Genomic DNA, 20,393 nt, shown 5'->3' on the forward strand with positions numbered 1-20,393 from the left:
CATGTTGAAATTGCCATGGTGAGGGCATCATCCAGGTTAGAATTCTGGTGACAACGGAGTGTCTCGTACTGTTCCATCTGGGCAGTGTCGTTGTCTGCTTGAGGTAGAATATAGACAGCCATGGCAATAACTGAAGCAAACTCTTGGGTAAGATAAAATGGTCTGTATTCAATTGTCAGGTGCTTCAGATCAGGTAAGCAGTGGTGTGATAAAACAGTTATGTTCCTTGTGTTGCACCAGTTGTTATTAACCATAAGACCTCCACCTTTCGATTTGCTGGACTCCTCTGTTCTCTCCATATGGTAGACAAAATATGTCGCATTCCCCAATGTCTCGCTGCAACTGCAAGTGCCAGGGTCATGGATTCACCTTGGAAAGGTATTGCTAAGCATCGTTACTGACACTGATTGTTGATAATCTAGACGTGAATTGCTTTTTGCGTTGTAGACAACTACAGATACTTCTCAATAAATTAGAATATCATGAAAAAGTTTTTTCAGTAATTCAGTTCAAAAAGTGAAACTCATATTTTATAGATTCATTACAGATCGAGTGATATATTTCAAGTGTTTATTCTCATTTTGCTGATTATGACTTACAGTATATTGAAAACCCAAAATTCAGTATTTCTGAATATTAGTATGTTGTGAAAAAGTTCAATATTGTAGACTTATGATGTCACACTCCACTCAGTTAATTAACCCAAAACACCTGCAAAGGTGTCCTGAGCCATTTAAATGGTGTCTCGGTCTGGTTTAATAGGCTATACAAGACTGCTGACTTGGCAGTTGTCCAGAAGACGGTCATTGACACCCTCCACAAGGAGGGTAAGCCACAAAAGGTAATTTCTAAAGAAGCTGGCTGTTCAGAGAGTGCTGTAGCCAAGCATATTAATGAAAGTTGAGTGGAAGGAAAAATGTGGCAGAAAAAGGTGCACAAGCAACAGGGATAAACGTAGAATTGAGAGGATTGTGAAGCACAGCCCATTTAAGAATTTGTGGGGGAGATTCACAAGGAGTGGATTGCGGCTGGAGTCAGTGCTTCAAAAGCCACCACACACAGACGTATCCGGGACATGGGCTACAACTGTCGCATTCCTTGTGTCAAGCCAGTCCTGAACCAGAAACAGCATCAGAAGCATCTGTGCTAAGGAGGAAACGGACCGGACTGTTGCTCAGTGGCCCAAAGACCTCTTTTCAGATGAAAGTAAAATTTTGTATTTCATTTGCAAATCAAGGTCCCGGAGTCTGGAGGAAGAGTGGAGAGGCTACATAGATTAGTTAGTGGCTACTAAAAATAGGTATTCAGTTCAGATTACTTGAATGCACAATCGGAGCCATAGTACAGAAGTTTGAAAAGGATGGAGCGGTTGAAAATTTGCAAGGAAGGGGCTGCAACTGCATTTTGCCCCAACACACCATGAGGAGGATGCTAAGAGATACAAAGTGGAGCCCAAAGATCATAGTTTACGGTAACTATGGCAAAGTTTAGTTGAATGTTGAGGCATCACTTCCACGACCAGGAGCTTTTTGTTCATTATATTTTTATGTTCAATGATTGTGTCTCTGCTTGTATTGTAGTGATTGCTGGGATTGCATTGTGAACTTCTTGCTTGTGGATTTGTTGAGCTAAGATCATATTAGCTTTCTCTCTGTGTTCGTAATAATGATGTCTTGATTTAAATATGAGTGGTTCAGTTTCTTTAGTTGTTAAGAGGTTGAGTTCAGAATGCAGAGCCTGCCTTTTCTTATGAAGTGCCTCATTTGGACACCTGGCATGTTCTTGATCTATTCTACTAATTTCGCTGATTAGCTCTGATACTTTCTTGGTTTCCAATTTATTTCTCTCGGAAGGATATGAGATAATCTGTCCTTTTAAGAAGGCCTTCAGGGTTTCCCAGAATATTCCTGCAGAGACCTCTGAGGAGGATGTATTTGTCTCAAAAAAAAATATTGATTTGCTTGGATATAAATTCATCTGCTAATAAAAGTGGATTAAGACACCATCTGTGAGATGAGTATGTAGGGCATAATGATTTTAGCTCCAAAATCAAAGGGACATGGTCAGAAATAACAATTGCTTCGTACTTACAAGATTTAATCGTAGGGAAGAAATTGTTACCTACAAAGAAATAATCCATTCTTGAGTAGCAATGATGCACTGGTGAGTAGAAGGAATATGCTCTTGAGTTTACAGACTCAAATGAAATGTACTGTATGTTTTTATTATGTAATAGTAATAATAACTGTAGCTCACTACTCAAAATAGGGAAAGCATGGACTTGAACCTGCAACCTCTTAAATATTAGGCAGCAGTCCTTACCTCTGCACCAGCCAAGCAGACATGTCGACCTTCTGTTGTTTGATATTTGGGCTTGGGTTTTTACTCATTGACAGCAACATATAATTGAATGGTTATTTTCTTGAATAAAAGCGTACTTGTTTTGTTATACCTTTTCTGAAAGTGTTTATTTTGTATTTGGACTTCAGTCCTCATACGTTATACACTTCACGTCAGCATTTTGTCATTTTTTCTTTAACATGTAAAATGTTTCTGTTTTTAGTTATGTGTTCAACATTCTTGCCTCACATTTCCTGTCATCCAACATTTACCCAGGTCGTTGTAGACATGGAACACACATGTTATTGGTAATACATACATTTCAATATTTTATTTATCCTATACAATTCCTGACACCTAACTTCCAGATAAAGTGACTTTGGTGTGTGACTTGATTTCAGCTGCCTTGGTGGGTGATGAGTGAGCAGGCTGTTTGCTGATTGACACATTTGCAAAACAAAGACTAGAATAGTATTGGTGTACATTTGTTTGTGACAACTTCCTTACCAAACTGTGTGTGCTATGCACTTGGATAAATGGCAGAAGATGGAAAGGATTCACCAAACTGTGTGTTCTATGTAGTTGGATAAATGGCAGAAGATGGAAAAGATTCACATTCACAAAAAGCAGTTGACAGTCTTTAAAACTTTTTATGTTGATGACTGTCTGACATCAGTACCAAATGAAGTACTGGCAGTTACTCTGTCTAGGGACCTTAGTGTACTAAGTGGAGGGCTCCATTTGAAAAAATGGGCAAGTAATAATAGGAAGTTACTTCTATCAATTTCAGAAGATGACAAAGTCTCGGACATTAGAGATTTTGATTTAAGCAATGACACTTTGCCATTAGAGAGGTCCTTGGGATAGCAGTGGAGTACAGAATATGATATGTTTAAATTCAAAGTACAAGTGCAAGAAAAACCTTGTACAAGAAGAGGTATATTATCCATTGTCAATTCTGTTTATGACCCTTTAGAATTTTTGCCACCATTTACTCTAACTGCTAAAGTCCTTCTTAGACAACTTTGAAGAGAGAAAAGGGCCTGGGATGAAAATCTTTCAAAGGGTAACCAATCAAAGAAATGTATGAAGTGGTTAGAAGATCTGGAAAAACTTTCCAGTTTTAGTGTGAGCAGTTGCATAAAGCCTGCATGGTTTGGATCCACTGTGACAGCTCAGTTTCACCATTCCTCAGATGCCATTGAACTTGCACATGGCTCCTTACCATGTATTTTGCTGACTTAAAAAATACCAGAAGTACTGTTCTTTCCTAATGAGTAAGACAAGAGTGGCACCACTCAAACAGATTACAATTCCAAGGCTGGAACTTACTGCAGCAGTTATGGCTGTTGAGGTGGATATTATGATGAAACATGAATTTCTTTTGGACAGATAGCTTAACCGTACTATAGTGCAGTGGTACCTTGACTTACGAGTGTCCCAACTAACGAGTTTTTCTAGATAGGAGCCGTCTCTTGACCAATTTTTTTGCTTTGAGTTGAGAGCTAAAATTCAGGTTATGAGCCACAATGAACGCCGCAACATCCACCCAGCATCCCGTGTCTCACTCGTTCACTTTAAGTGGTTAGCTCGCAGTGGAAGCATCAGTGCTCGCATTTGTGCTTGCAGTTATTTTGCAAAACTTTGTTTTTCCAACCATGGGTCCGAAGAAAGTGAGTGTGAAGGACAGTGCTGAGAAGAAGAACCGGATGATGTGCATTGAATTAAAGAAAGAAATTATCGAAAAACATGACCAACGTGTGCATGTAGTCGACTTGGCAAAGCAGTACAAGCGTAGCACTTCTACAATCTGCACCATACTGAAGCAGGAGGAGTCGATAAAGACTATAATGCCAGCCAAGGGAGTTTAAAATAATTTCTAAACAGCAGACATCTATCTATGAAAATATGGAGAAGTTGCTGATGGTGTGGTTGACGGAGAAGCAGCTCGTAGGAGATACCGTGATGGAGGCTATAATCTGTGAGAAGTCATGAGCTATTTATGCTGATTTGCTGCAGCAGACCCTAGGCACCTCGACGGACGAGGCATCGGGTGAGCCGTTTAAAACCAGTCGGGGCTGGTTCGAGAATTTTAAAAAGAGGACCGCCATTCACTCCATTGTCAGGCATGGTGAGGCAGCGAGCGTGGATAGGCTAACCCTCGCACTGTGTGCCAATGCGAGCACCGACTGCAAGATTAAGCCGCTGCTCGTTTATCATTCGGAAAACCCCAGAGCCTTTAAGTCACAAAAGATTCTGAAAGAAAAACTGCAGGTTATGTGGAGGGCGTGGGTCACCAGGCAGTTTTTTGTGGAGTGGGTGAATTTGGTCTTTGGTCCTGACGTTAAGAAATATCTCCAGGAAAATAACCTACCCCTGCAAGCCCTTCTCATCCTGGACAATGCGCCTGCTCACTCACCTAACCTTGAAGATGACATCCTCAAAAAGTTCAAGTTTATAAAGGTTCTCTACCTTCCACCCAACACCACCCCTATCCTGCAGTCCATGGACCAGCAGGTGATTTCTAATTTCAAGAATCTCTTCACGAAGCACCTGCTCCGCCGCTGCTTTGAGGTGACAGAGAGCATAAACCTCACCCTTCGAGAGTTCTGGAAGGACCACTATAACATTGTGATATGCCTCAGAATTATCGATATGGCCTGGAGGGTGTTACAAAGAGGACATTGCGTGGGAGAAGCTATGGCCTGAGGTTGTGTTTGAAACGGACTTTGAAAGACTCAAACCCGAAGCGGCAGTGATGGAGGAGATTGTATCCGTCGGCAAGCCTATGGGCCTGGACATGGATAAAGGTGACATCAACGAGCTCATCGAGGAGCACTCCGAAGAACTGACAACGGAGGAGCTAAAGGAGCTACAGACGCAGCAACACACAGAGGTTTTGCAGGAAATAGGTGACGTGGAGGAGGTTATCTCTACATGTGAGGTAAAGGGAATGTGGGAGAAACTTTCAGACTTTATTCAAAAGAAACACCCAAAAAAAGTTGCAACTGGGCATGCGACGGCGCTATTTAATGACACTTGCCTAACTCATTTCAGAAACCTTCTGAAAGGGAGGATGAAACAGACCTCATTGGACAGGTTTTTATCGAAAACCCCTGCAGATGAAAGTGAGGAATGTGTGGCGAAAAGGGCAAAAATCAGCGAATAAGATTCAGTTATTCAGTTCAGCCTTTCTCCTCCACCTCTGTCAGCATCTTCAAGTCGTCTGATCTCCAAGGTAAATGCTGTACATTATACTTAATAAAACCAGTTTATTGCAGTACATTCTATTGTATTGTGTTTTTATACAATATTCGTTATTTATAAGTACATTTTTCTTATTTAAAAACATGTAACAAAAAAATTGCGGTGTTTTTTGGGGGTCCAGAATGGATTAATGGCATTTCAATTCATTTCAATGGGGAAAATTGATTTGACATACGAGTAATTTGAGTTACGAGCTCTGTCACAGAATGAATTACAGTGATCCCTCGCTATATCGTGCTTCGCCTTTCGCGGCTTCACTCTATCGCGGATTTTATATGTAAGCATATTTAAATATATATCGCAGATTTTTTGCTGGTTCGCGGATTTCTGAGGACAATGGGTCTTTTAATTTCTGGTACATGCTTCCTCAGTTGGTTTGCCCAGTTGATTTCATACAAGGGACGCTATTGGCAGATGGCTGAGAAGCTACCCAACTTACTTTTCTCTCTCTCTCTCTTGCGCTGACTTTCTCTGATCCTGACGTAGGGGGTGTGAGCAGGGGGGCTGTTCACACACCTAGACGATACGGACGCTCGTCTAAAAATGCTGAAAGATTATCTTCACGTTGCTACCTTCTGTGTGCAGCTGCTTCGTGAAGTGACATGCTGCACGGTGCTTCGCATACTTAAAAGCTCAAAGGGCACGTATTGATTTTTGACTTTGTTTTTCTGTGTCTCTGTCTCTCTCTCTCTCTCTCTCTCTCTCTCTCTCTCTCTCTCTCTGCTTCTGACGGAGGGGTGTGAGCTGCCACCTTCAACAGCTTTGTACCAGCGGTGCTTCGCATACTTAAAAGCAAAACAGCCCTATTGATTTGTTTGCTTTCCTCTCTGTTTCCTTTGAAGAGGAAGATATGTTTGCATTCTTTTAATTGTGAGACAGAACTGTCATCTCTGTCTTGTCATGGAGCACAGTTTAAACTTTTGAAAAAGAGACAAATGTTTGTTTGCAGTGTTTGAATAACGTTCCCGTCTCTCTACAACCTCCTGTGTTTCTGCGCAAATCTGTGACCCAAGCATGACAATATAAAAATAACCATATAAACATATGGTTTCTACTTCGCGGATTTTCTTATTTCGCGGGTGGCTCTGGAACTCAACTCCCGCGATGGAGGAGGGATTACTGTAAACTTTGTAAGTCAAGGCACCATTGTACATTGTATATGGCACTGCTTGATTCAAGACATTTGTGGCTATTGCAATCTCTCTTATCAGAGAAGCTACTAAAACTTCATAGTGGAGATATGTAAACACCTCAATGAACTCAGCTTATCAGGCGTCTAGAGGACTGAAAACAGAGTCATTAATTGATTTTAAAAGCTGAATAAAGGGACAAAGTTTTCTAATGAAATCAAAGAATGAATAACCATCAGAACCACATCAACCTAATATACTGAATGAGGATGATGAAGAAATTAAAAAAACCACAACTGTCAATCTGATACATGGTCAAAAAAACAGGGATGATTTGCATCTGTTCATAGGTCACTGTTTGACTTGGATACAACTGAAATGGGCCATAGCATGGTTAGTGAAGTTTAAAGAGAGTTTTTTTTTTTACATATGAGTAGATGGAGAAAGCACATTTATAATTTTATCAATCAGTCGAAGAAGAATCCAGATAAAGCAAAAGCATTGCTCCAGCAAGGAATGTTGAAGTTTAAAACTAATTTGAGAATAAAATCTCTTACAGTAGAAAACCTAGCTAGTTCAGAACTAGGAAATTAAGGTTTTGCAGCAAGGAAAATTTAATGTCAAAAAGGGCAATCATATATTAAGATTAGATCCTTATTTAAAAGATAATGTGTTAAGAGTTGGATATCAGCTCAGTAGTTCTGCAATGCCAGAAGAAAGCGAACACACAGTAATATTTCCTAAAGATCACTGTATTTCTACTCTCATTCTCAATCATATCCACCAAGAAACTAGACATTGTGGAAAGAATCATGTACTTGAAGAGCTCTGTGAGAAATTCTGAATTCATTCATCTGATGCTGCAATAAGAATAATAATTTTAGATTGCACCATTTGTAAAAGACTATATGCTCTAGTCCTGAGTTCTTTGGATATTTTAGTGGGATCCTCTGTGACTTTTTGAATGAGTCTTTGGTCTAAATGTTCTCCATTTCGAGATAATGGCTTTCATTGTGGTACAGTGGCTTTGTAACCCTTTCCTGATTAATCAACATTTTTTTTCCTCATCTCTTCTGGAGATTTCTCTTGTCAAGGCATAGTGTTGTTCTAAAAACCTTCTAGAGACTACTTCACATTCATGGAAAGGTTTAGATTTTTCAGGGCCTGCTTCAGTTACTGTCTAACTATCAATTAACTTTGTTCATAACTTTGAGTGAATAACTAAGGTTGCAACTACCTTTTCACATGGGTAGTACAGGTGTGAGACAAATTTAGTACTTAAATATGTAAAGTGATAATATAGCAATGATATTACATGTAGAGGTGAAGTACATGACTTTTTTTTTTTTTTAATTAACAACTTGTCCATTAACATTTTGAGCTCTTCCAAATAATAACATCTCACCAGGAAGTTGAAATGTAACCATAATTAGGTGTTATGAGGCAAACAATTCAAGCACACCTAATTAGCTACAAAGAAATGGCTAATTCATTTTTTTCTGCAGCAGTCTTGGTCTCTAAAGTTTAATTACCTAGAAACTTAAGCTGTGTATTGAAAAAGGCAGGCCATGTGCACAGCCAAAGAATACCGAGGATTTGGAAAGAGTCTTTAATAAGATTAGGGCAAACATCTCATATTGTATTCTCTAGTCTCATAAATAAAATCGGTAAAATTCTCACTCTTATCCTGGAGCTGGGGAGTGGAAATCTACTGAAAGCAATAATGACAGTGCCAATAATGACTTTTGCATTTTATTTATCCACGTATTTATTTGTTTTTGTGTAAGTTTAGTAAACTTCATTGCATTATCAGAACAGTAACATATATATCAATGAGTGGAAATCCTCTTTATAGCTTAGCAATGTGTTCATTTTAAACAGTACTTTATCTTTTAAAAATTACTAGTGATAACTATATACAAATCATTATCTAGACTTCTTTAAAGATTAAAGTATTGTACTGGTTTATTTACAAGTCATTTGATTCTTCTTCTTTCGGCTGCTCCTGTTAGGGGTTGCCACAGCGGATCATCATCTTCCATTTCGTCCTGTCTACTGCATCTTGCTATGTAAAACCCACCACCTACATGTCCTCTCTCACCACATCCATAAACCTTCTCTTAGGCCTTCCTCTTTTCATTTTGCCTGGCAGCTCTATTGTTAACATCCTTTTCCCAATATACCCAGCATCTCTCCTCTGCACATGTCCAAAGCAAGGTAATCTCACCTCTCTGACTTTGTCTCTCAACCGTCCAACTTGAGCTGACCCTCTAATGTACTCATTTCTTTTTTTTTTTTTTTTTTTTAATTTTATTTATTAATTTTATTGTAATCATTCCATACAAATAGATCAATTTATACAAAAAAGAATTGAAGACAAATCATTTCTAATCCTATCCATCCTTGTCACACCCAATGCAAATCTTAGCATCTTTAACTCTGACACCTCCAGCTCTGTCTCCTGCTTTCTGGTCAGTGCCACCATTTCCAGCCCATATAACATAGCTGGTCTCACTACTGTCCTGTAGACCTTCCCTTTCACTCTTGCTGATACCACTCTGTCACAAATCACTCCTGACACTCTTCTCCACCCATTCCACCCTGCCTGCACTCTTTTTCACCTTTCTTCCACAATCCCTGTTACTCTGAATTGTTGATCCCCAAGTATTTAAACTCCTCGACCTTCACCATCTCTACTCCCTGCATCCTCGCCATTCCTCTGACCTCCCTCTCATCCACACACATGTATTCTGTCTTGTTCTTACTGACCTTCATTCCTCTCCTCTCTAGAGCAAACCTTCAACTCTCCAGGGTTTCCTCGACCTGCTCCCTTCTCTTGCTACAGATCACACTGTCATCAGCAAACATCATAGTCCATGGGGACTCCTGTCTAATCTCGTCTATCAACCTTTCTATCTCCATTGCAAATAAGAAAGGAGTCGGAGCCGATCCCTGATGTAATTCCACCTCCACGCTGAATGCATCCGTCACACTTCTCTCGTACATATCCTATACAACTCTTGTACAACTTCTCTGCCACTCCTGACTTCCTCATACAATACCACAACTCCTCTTGAGGCACCCTGTCATACGCTTTCTCCAGATCCACAAAGACGCAATGCAACTCCTTCTGGGCTTCTCTATGCGTCTCCATCAACACCCTCATAGCAAACGTTGCATCTGTGGTGCTCTTTCCTGGCATGAAACCATACTGCTGCTCACTAATCATCACCTCCCTTCTTAACCTAGCTTCCACTACTCTTTCCCATAACTTCATGCTGTGGCTCATTAATTTTATCCCCGTGTAGTTACTACAGCTCTGCACATCCCCCTTATTCTTAAAAATCGGTACCAGCACACTTCTTCTCCACTCTGCAGACATCCTCTCACTTTCCAAGATTCCATTAAACAATCTGGTTAAATACTCCATTGCCATTTCTCCTAAATACCTCCATGCTTCCACAGGTATGTCATCTGGACCAACGGCTTTTCCATTCTTCATCCTTTTCATAGCTGTGCTTACTTCCTCCTTGCTAATCCGTTGCACTTCCTGATTTACTATCTCCACATCATCCAACCTTCTCTCTGTCTCATTCTCTTTATTCATCATCCTCTCAAAGTATTCTTTCAATCTGCCTAATGCACTGTCCTCACTTGTGAGTACATTTCTGTCTTTATCCTTCATCACCCTAACCTGTTGCACATCTTTCCCAGCTCGGTCCCTCTGTCTAGCCAATCGATACAAGTCCTTTTCTCCCTCCTTAGTGTCCAGCCTCTCATACAACTCATCATACGCCTTTTCTTTAGCCTTCACCACTTCTCTCTTCACCTTGCTTATCTCCTTGTACTCTTGTCTACTTTCTGCATCTCTCTGACTATCCCACTTCTTCTTCGCCATTCTCTTCCTCTGTACTGTACTTCTCCATTCCACCACCAGGATGCCTTTTCCTCCTTGCTCTGTCCAGAAGTCATGCCAAGCACCCTTCTTGCTGTCAGTCTTACTACTTCTGCTGTAGTTGCCCATCTGTCTGGCAGCTCTTCATTGCCAACCAGTGCGTGTCTTACCTCCTCCCTGAACTCAACCTTGCAGTCTTCCTTTTTCAGCTTCCACCATTTGATCCTTTGCTCTGCCCTCCCTCTCCTCCTTTTGTTCTTGATCTCCAATGTCATCCTACAGACCACCATCCTATGCTGCCTAACTACACTTTCCCCTGCTCCCACTTTGCAGTCTTTAATCTCCTTCAGATTGACTCTTCTGCATAGGATATAATCTACCTATGTGCGTCTTCCTCCACTCTTGTATGTCACTCTATGTTCCTCCCTCTTCTTAAAATACATATTCACCACAGCCATGTTCATCCTTTTTGCAAAATCCACTATTCCTCTGACCTTCTTCATTCCTCCCCTTGACACCATTCCTACTTATCACCTCCTCATCTCCTCTGTTCCCTTCACCAACATGTCCATTGAAATCTGCTCCAATCACCACTTTCTGCCCCTTGGGTACACTGTCCATCACCTCATCCAACTCATTGAAGAAATCTTCTTTCTCATCCATTGAACACCCAACTTCTGGGGCATATGCACTAACAACATTTATCATCACACCTTCATTTTCCAGCTTCATAATCATTACTCTGTCTGACACTCTTTTCACCTCCAAAACACTCTTGACACACTGCTTCTTTAGAATAATCCCTACCCCATTTTTCCTCCCATCCTCATCCTGATAGAACAATTTGAATCTACCTCTGATCCACCTGACCTTACTTCCCTTCCATTTAGTCTCTTGTACGCATAATATATCAACCTTCCTTCTCTCATATCAGCTAACTCTCTTCCCTTACCAGTCATACTGCCAACATTCAAAGTTCCTGCCCTCAGTTCCACTCTCTTTACCTTCCTCCTGTCCTTCTGCCTCTGGACAAGTCTCCCCCCACTTTTTCTTCTTCTTCAGCCAACAGTAGCCCAATTTCTGCCAGCACCCTGTTGGCTAACAGTATAGGGTGGTCCAGATCTATCTATGCAACTTTTAATGCAATGCAATAATTCCATAATTAGATCTGGACCACCTTGTACTGGTGGCAGCCGCTGTTAACCTGGGCCTCGACCGATCCTGTATGGAAATTTGTATTGTCCACATATTGATCTGGCAAAATTTTATACCGGACGCCCTTCCTGACGTAACCCTCCCCATTTATCTGGGCTAGGGACCAGCACAAAGAAACACACTGGTTTGTGCATCCACTGTGGCTTGGGTTACATCAAGTCACTTGATTAAAAAGATTATTCTATAACATAAAATACAGAAGTCTGTGACAAAACATTGATATTCACAAAGCTTAACTGGGAGGATTTCATCAGTTCCTTTCATTTTATTTCCTTGTAATATATACCAGGAGTCTGCATGCTTTTGAAAGCATTCATAAAGAATATTCTGCGTGGGAAGCCAGTTATTTAGTGCTTACATCTTGTCACTACCAAGCTTAGGTTTGTAATGTTGTGAAGTTTCTGCAAGTAACCTCACAAAAATAGCTTGGAAACCAATATGTGAGTAAAATATTGGCTAACATGTATAAGAAATGGTTTCCTGCATCTCCAACATATAAAAATGTAGAAAACTGTTGGATGTTTTTTAATATAACTCAGGTTACCTTTTGAAAAGCTAAAGGTTTGCTTTTAAATAAATGCTATACAACTTTATTATTTAATAGCTTGGAATGTTTCTGAACCAAGGTGTGTGTATGTTTAAAATTAAATTTTTATAAAGTCTCGAAAGCCACTCGGTGGAAATATGTGTGTATATATATATATATATATATATATATATATATATATATATATATATATATATATATATATATATATATATATATAAAAAAAAAAGACATTTCTTTGGCCAAATATTCTCCATCACACTGTTAAAGATACAAAGTGAAATTAAAAAAAGCTTGTATTTTCCTAAGAACGACTTAAACCTTTAGCTCTTTTGGTATAATTTAGATATAGTATATGTACTGTGTGGCTTAAAATGTAGAGGATAATATGATACATCTGGTTTCGCTGCTTAATTATCTTCATTAAGTCTGAATTACAGTTTCCTCCCTGTCTCAGACAGAGTCTACTCAGGGTTATATCTCACCTACGATTCAGTTCTCGTTAAAGCATCTGTTATAACTGTTCATAATGGCCTGTAGTAATATGTTGTTGAACATAAACTGTAATCAATACAGAATTGTGAAATAGTTTGGTATTTGGTTACTATACATGTGACATCACACTATTAATATATATATCATATTTAAAACATTTAATAATTAATTATAGTTATGAAATAGTGTTCTATAAAAAAGACTAAGATAAATAATGGTGAAATGCACCATCTGATCCTTAAACTATTACAAGCAACGCTCTCAAGATTGATGGAAAGATGTCACCATCTTTGTTTAGGTAAGGTGAGTTTAAAAAGCATGTCAGTTGTAGACTACTGTTGTTATGAAGAAAAATGCAGTTCCTATTGTTGATAGTTAACATTTAATTATTTTTTTGCAGAAAATGTATCTTTTTATGTCAAATATGATGCCTTTAGTGTTTCGTCTTAAATTCTGCATTTTCTGATTTGTTTAATTGATATAATTGTCACAATTATGCATATCACTAGAATTAATATGGGGAAGAGGCTGAATTGATCCTATTTATTCTCTGTCCTGTTTTTTTCCCAGGATGGGCATAAAGACTGGATCTTTTCAATAGCCTGGATTAGTGACAGGATGGCTGTTTCTGGTGAGTGGCATGGTGACTGATGTTTGGAGAGATTTTGTGGTGGAGGGACCTATATCATCCAAAGCATTGATATTTCTCACTTTTCTCTCATGAATGGCAGATGGGTAAAATAAAACATTGACATGTAACTGAAAAGATAAAAACATCTTGAGAATTATAAGACGTTTTTATTGTTCATTAATATGACTAACAGTTGTGATTAAGTTAATCTATCCTAGCTAAATTATTTTTTATACTTAAACAGATGCACTGCATAACAGTACAATGTCATTATGTAGCCTCATTTTATATTAAAGTTTTATTTGCACTTTTTCATACATAATTTTGTAACACTTCTGGCTTTTCTGACTCTGTATCTTACCAGAAGTCTGTTAGGGGAAAAAAAGTGAACAGTATGTAATACAAGTTGATTAAATCTCATCATGGGGGGAGCGGGGGGGGGGGGGTTGAGTGAATGATGTGTTTCATGCAGTCATTTTTAAATAGTTCCTTTAATTTAATGTTTAACTGAAAAATGTTAAGGCTTTTTTGTATTCATACTTTTAACTTTGTTTTCTCTGGTGTGTTTTGTTCTGTCCGTAAAACTGTTTAAAAAGAAGCCTGTCTGCCATTTATAAATGGCAAATAATAGTATACTGTACTTAGGAGAGAATGTTAATATAGTTATTTTCAGTTTGAATTGATTGCATTTTTAAAATGAATGCAGACTCTAAAAGTAGCCTACATCAGCCTGGTGGAACATTTCAGTTTTTGGGTCAGTGGAAAGAAATAGCAAAAAAAATAATTTTGCTTTTTGAAATAAATTAGAGAAAAATCTCAATTTAAAACAGCCTCTTAGATCTCACCCAGATTACATGGATGGAAATACAGCATGGAATGCAAAGCACAGCACCATCATCCATTAAGGAAATTAATTCAAAAAGCAAGTATGAAACATACAGGACATGCAATAAAGTTATTTGGATTAAGTTCATCTTGATACAAATCTTAAAGATAAAGTTCAAAAAGTAATTTGTGGTCTTGGCAAAAAGTAAAAATCTCTGATAGTCTATTAAATTATAATATGTTGGGATCTTTGATCTTGTTCTCATATAGTTCTCCTTCCAGTACTTAATTTTCCTTCTACATTCTAAAGACCTGACTATAAGTGTTTTATCAGTGTGCTAGTATTCAGTCTTGGTTTAATTCCTGCCATATACCCATTGTTCCCTAATTCTCACCATTTGCTGAAAAAAAGCAGATTTGTAAAATAGATTTTTTGATTGCTAAATGCAGTTGGTTAATACATGAAATGTTATTTGCTTTCAAATATATCTTCAGGGGATACGCTAGGAAATGTTCTGTATTGTGTTTCTTTGCTTATTTGATCTGGCTAGGTGGTTATTATAATACTGTAAAACAAAATGCATATAATTAAAAGTATGATGAAGTTAAAAAAAATCTATTAATTTTAAACTGAAACTTTTAAAATCTATTTTATGGACAAATATGATAAGGAATTTTAAGTGTAGTGACATAATTAAGGTTCTATTGTTGTTGGATTATCCGCACAGGAAAAATGTGATCTGTGCGAAACTGAGAAAAATCTGTAAAATCTTGAAGTTTAAGTTTTAAATGCATATGGATTTTTAAAAATTTCAATTTACTTTTATTTATTTGCATTGAGTTTTACCTGGTTTTTGTGTGGTGGCAGTGCTATACACTGTGCCACCTGTAGTTTGTAATTTCAGAAAAATCAATTAATGGATTATGAGTTATACCCAGAGCAGAATAAAGAAATGCTGATTATATTTGGTGGAGTTCTGTTCTTTAGATAAATATATTACATTGTTAGTCTTGGTTAAATTTCTTTACATATAGATTTCTTTTGAGTTTTGTTTAATGATGCTATGAGTGAATATTATCTGAATTTCTTACTGGTATCGCACATGTAATTTTTGCTATGAGTAAAGATTGTTTTTTTCCACCCTTTTTTCCTTACGGTATATTTTATGAATTTAGAGTGCTTGTGATGCCTGTGCATCTTAACACTTATGTTACCCACCTGCATTTGGGCTGCTAAACACAGTAAATTGGTACATGACTTTCATGCTGCTAGGGTATACATAATAGATGATTTCAGGCCATATTGAGTAGTTAAAACACAGCAGACAGCACACAACAATTCATAATGTGCACAAGTCTAGGTCTGTCTGGCAAAAAACACTAAGTGTTTTTTTTTAATGCAGTGCTCCTCTGCCAAACCCTAACCCTGAATAATCTTCAAGTTTTTGAGAAATTTCCATACTAAATTTAATAGTAAATTTAATTTTAAAGCTCCATTAGATTTTTTTTTTGTTTTTTGGCACTGATATGGTGATGAAGACAAAACTGAAAAACAAGTATTTTTGAAATTTAAGCCAAATTTATGTATTTAGGGATATTTTGTGCAAAAATAAATAAATAAAAAACAATTAAATAAATGCATTGTGAAATGTAACCTTAAATAAATAATAACAAAATACAATCTGACCATAGATTATTAAATGTCCAACAAAATATGTGTTTGTAGCTTATTTCATTATGTATTTATTTAATTAATTCTTCCTTTATTTATTTCAGTGCCACCCCAAGCAACTATGAGATATGCCTATGAGTCCTGTTTTTTGATTTTGAATTATTGGTACAGTGGATATACTACTACTTCAGCCATGAAGTGCCTCCTTTACAATGGATACAGTACCTTCCAAAAGCATTCTTTCCCCCTCACTGTTTGTCTTTTTTTGCATTACATTCCGAAAATAAAATGGATTTTCATTTGGATTTTATGTATTGGAATTAGTAAAGCAGGCCAAATTGTTGATATGGAATGAAAATAAAAACACCTTTTATATATTTTAAAACACAAAACCAAAAAGTTGAGTGCATATGTATTCATCCCCTTTGCTATGAACCCCCTTAATAAGATGTAGTCTAACCAATTAACTTCAGAAGTCACTTTATTAATTGATTAGGGTTTACCTGTGTGCAATCAAAGTGTGCCACATGATCTGTCACATTATGTTTGTGCAAACATACCTGTTCTGAAAGGCCTCTGATTCAGCAACACCACTAAGCAAGCAACATGAAGACCAAAAAGTACTCCAAACAGGTCAGAGATAAAGTTGTGGAGAAATATAGATCAGTTTTGGGTTTTAAAAAAAAATGCTATAGTTTGAATTTCTCATGGAGCACCATTAAATCCATTGTAACAAAATTGAAAGAATATGGTGCCATTACATACCTGACAAGAGGAGGCTGCCCACCAACACAATAGGCAAGGAGGGCATTAATCAGAGATTCAACAAAGACACCAAGGATAATGTTAAATGATCTGCAAAAATCCTCGGCAGACATAGAAATATCTGTCCATAGTACCAATGGCCAGAAAAATCCATTGCTTAAAGAATAACATAAAAAACATTTGGAGTTTCCCAGCAGCATGTGGCGGACTCCCCAAATACAAGGAAGAAGGTTTTGTGGTCAGATAAGACTAACATTGAACTTTTAGCCATCATGGTAAATGTTGTGTGTGGCGCAAACCTAACTCTTCCCATTACCCCTAGAACACCATTGCCAAAGTGAACCATGGTGGTGGCAGCATTTTGCTATGGGACTATTTTTCATTGGGAGAGACAGGAAAACTGATCAGTATTGGTGAAAAGATGGATGGCACTAAATACAGGACAATTCTTTAGTAAAACCTGTTTTAGTTTGCCAGAAATTTCAGGCTGGAATGAAGGTTCACCTTCCAGCAGGACGATGACTGTAAACATACTGCTATAGGTTCACTGGAGTGGTTTGAAGGAAATCATTTAAATATCTTAGAATAGCCTAATCAAAGTGCAGATCTCAGTCCATTTGAGAATCTGGAACATGACTTGAAGATTGCTGTACACCAGCACGACCATTCAAACGTGAAGGAGTTTGAACAGTTTTGTCTTGAGGAATGGCTGAAAATCCCTATTGCTAGATAGCTAAGCAAATGCAGACATTCCCCAAGAGACGTGCAGCTGTAAATGCAGCAAAGGGTGGTTCTACAAAGTAGTGACTTTGGGGGATGAATGCCTACGTACATGAATGAAATTTTTTTTTTGTCTTACCATAGATACTCGCGTATAAATCGAAAAATTTATGCCTTAAAATTCATTCAAAAAAACAGAATCGACTTATCCGCGGGGCAATACAATTGTCCATAGAATTTGGGTAATGACATTGTACACTCAATGCTTCACGGTGTTAAGTCACCGGTCATCTGCCGTTTCCCATGTTCTTTGAAATAATTATAAGCCAGCAATACTATTGCTAATTAGCTATTTTTTTCTAATTTCATTAAATAATTCTTTAAACTGTGAAATACTTGAATTTGAGCATTAGCATTTGCAGGTTTTGGATAACAAACATACCATTAGCTGCCACGTGCAACCAGATTTGGAATCAAAAGAACCAAGGCAATGCACGCTATCAATGCGATGCAAGCGCAGCCCGTGATTCAAAAAATGTCTCTGCCTACCTGTTTGTCTCTTCTGACAGTAGCTGAAAAGCAGCTTCAGGAGAGAACAGCCTGAAGTAGTCCAGCAGCGGGTGATCTGTCGTGTCCAACAGCAAGCCATGCTGTCTTGTGAAGTCCGGTAGCCAGTTCGGCTCTCACGGATCAATGTCTGGGTATTCCTCCCACGCGAACTTTGCCGTAGCTGCATCGGCTGCGTGAATGCGTTCAGCTGGCAGCCGATCAGCTGGCGCAGCATCGGCTGGTGTCCGATCAGCTGATGCCGGCTTCTCACTCTCTTGCTCGATTCCCGATCACTATCAATAAAATCTGATTCTGAAAAATCAGTCCAACTCAGCGATAATGTGCAAAACATTGTCTGCCGAGTGTTTTCTTTTCTGCACGTGCTTCGCTCCCTTGTGACATATCGACGCCATCTTGCCTTTGTTTACATTTCACAACTCACGCACACGCAAGGATTAGTTGCCGAGTCAACGAGTCTAGCATTCCTCCAAGCACAGGGAATGCCTGTGACGTGTCAGTGACTTTTGTCGCCATTAACAGCTGATTGTCGCCCTCTATCTCTGATAGCTGTCAAGTTTTACCCTCGACTTATACGCGGGTCATAACAAATTTCGTAATTTTCGGCTTAAACAATACACTCGACTTATCTGCGAGATCGACTAATACGCGAGTATCTACGGTAATTATTTGTGTCATGGTACAAATATTTTGCACCTTCATAGTGTTAGGCTTGTTTTGTAAATCAAATGGCCCTAACCCTCCCAAAATCCATTTTAATTCCAGGGTGTAATGCAACAAAAGAAGAAAAATACCAAGGGGGATGAACACTTTCACAAGGCACTGTACTTCAGATTTACATTTCTGAAAGGATGATGAATTCAGAGTTTCTTGAATTAAAGTAGCTGCATCACACAGTAAATCTGAGCAACTTTTTTCTTGTACTAATATATGTGACAGACATGCACTGTTAAAACATGCGCTTCCTTGGGAGTTCTGTGGCTCACACCTTGATCTGACTTATCTTTGGATGGATGAAAATGACCGTTTTCATTTCAAGGGATATTGCTGAATATGAAGAAATAATTAAATAAATGAACAAACTAAATATATCAAGTGACACATATTTGTTTGTACTCATACTGTATCCTTATTATTTATTTATTATCACATTTTAGAATACATTTATTTGCCGTGATTTATTTATTAATTTAAATTTTGTCCAAAGTATTCCACCATACATGTCTAATGGCATACAAATTAAAAATCATATGAAGGACTCCTGACACTCCTCCAATTTCCACAGCTCTTTGAATAAGAGTGATACAAGTTGAGGGGGAAAGAAAAGTGAGAGAATGTTGCCACAGCCTAGGCATCCAGTCACCAACCAACAAAACAGCAGCTGACCAATCATTGATAGTGGCATGGGGTTAACTGTTGATCTAAGATGCTGAAATGTCCAAAAACACTAATTTGTTAAAAAATGTGTATTTCCTTAAATGTAGTAAAAAATAATCGGGAAATTTTGATCTAGAGGCTAAAGCCAATGTAAATGCTAGGATGCTTCCTTCATACATTATTTATAGTGTAGTTAGCAACAAATCTAAACAATTTCACGTTTACAGTATTTTCAAATTAAAAATATATATATGTTCATAATACCCGCAACATAGTTATTAAGCACAGAATTTATGAATACTTGGTGTAAAATAAAGTACAGTTATGCACAAACGTATGTTTGCAATTGGGACTAGACATTTAATTGCATGTTGGTCACAAAGTGCACAGCAATTTTGATGTTCATGTCAGCTGTTAACATGCCTGTCACTCCCCCTCCTATGCAGCAGTTTGGAAGTACAGCACATCTATGCTCTTGAAACTCCCTAAAGAGGGGTAGGTTGGGGTTGCATGGTGACCAATTGACACTAGACGAGGGACAATCAGGCTTATCCATGTGTTGGTGCTTAGCAGTGTTTGCTACATTACAGGCAATATTTGTTCATTTGTTGCTGGTTTGTGGTGATTGATCAGTATTTCACAGAGGAAAGCTAGTGTAGTGTTTATATCATTATTGTTGAAATATACTACATTAAGTTAGATATGTTAGTCTTGGTGCTCCTCCATACATTAATAGGAATGCCTTATCTACGTACTCTGACATGATAACATTTAAAGCTGGCTTTGTATCTTTCTCATTAATGTCAGTGCTTCATAGTTTTCTTGCATAAGGCTGGTACTTCTTTCCCCCTGCCTTACGTAATCTAGTATTAAAACCATATTTGTGTATCATGGCATGCTGGAATAAAACCCCACTAGTTTCTGCATTTGGGTTCAGTATGTAAGAG

The 20,393-nt window shown here is 38.1% G+C and overlaps 1 protein-coding gene across 1 annotated transcript in view; it reads left to right on the forward strand.

Moving 5' to 3' along the window:
* dcaf12 (DDB1 and CUL4 associated factor 12) overlaps nt 1–20,393 on the forward strand; it is a 96,864-nt gene that overhangs the window by 15,642 nt on the left and 60,829 nt on the right. The window contains exon 3 of the mRNA XM_028792381.2: nt 13,460–13,520. Within this exon, the coding sequence (XP_028648214.2) occupies nt 13,460–13,520 (61 nt within the window). The remainder of the gene's footprint in view (nt 1–13,459; nt 13,521–20,393) is intronic.

Source organism: Erpetoichthys calabaricus, chromosome 7, assembly GCF_900747795.2.
Source record: "Erpetoichthys calabaricus chromosome 7, fErpCal1.3, whole genome shotgun sequence".
Lineage (NCBI taxonomy): Eukaryota > Metazoa > Chordata > Cladistia > Polypteriformes > Polypteridae > Erpetoichthys > Erpetoichthys calabaricus.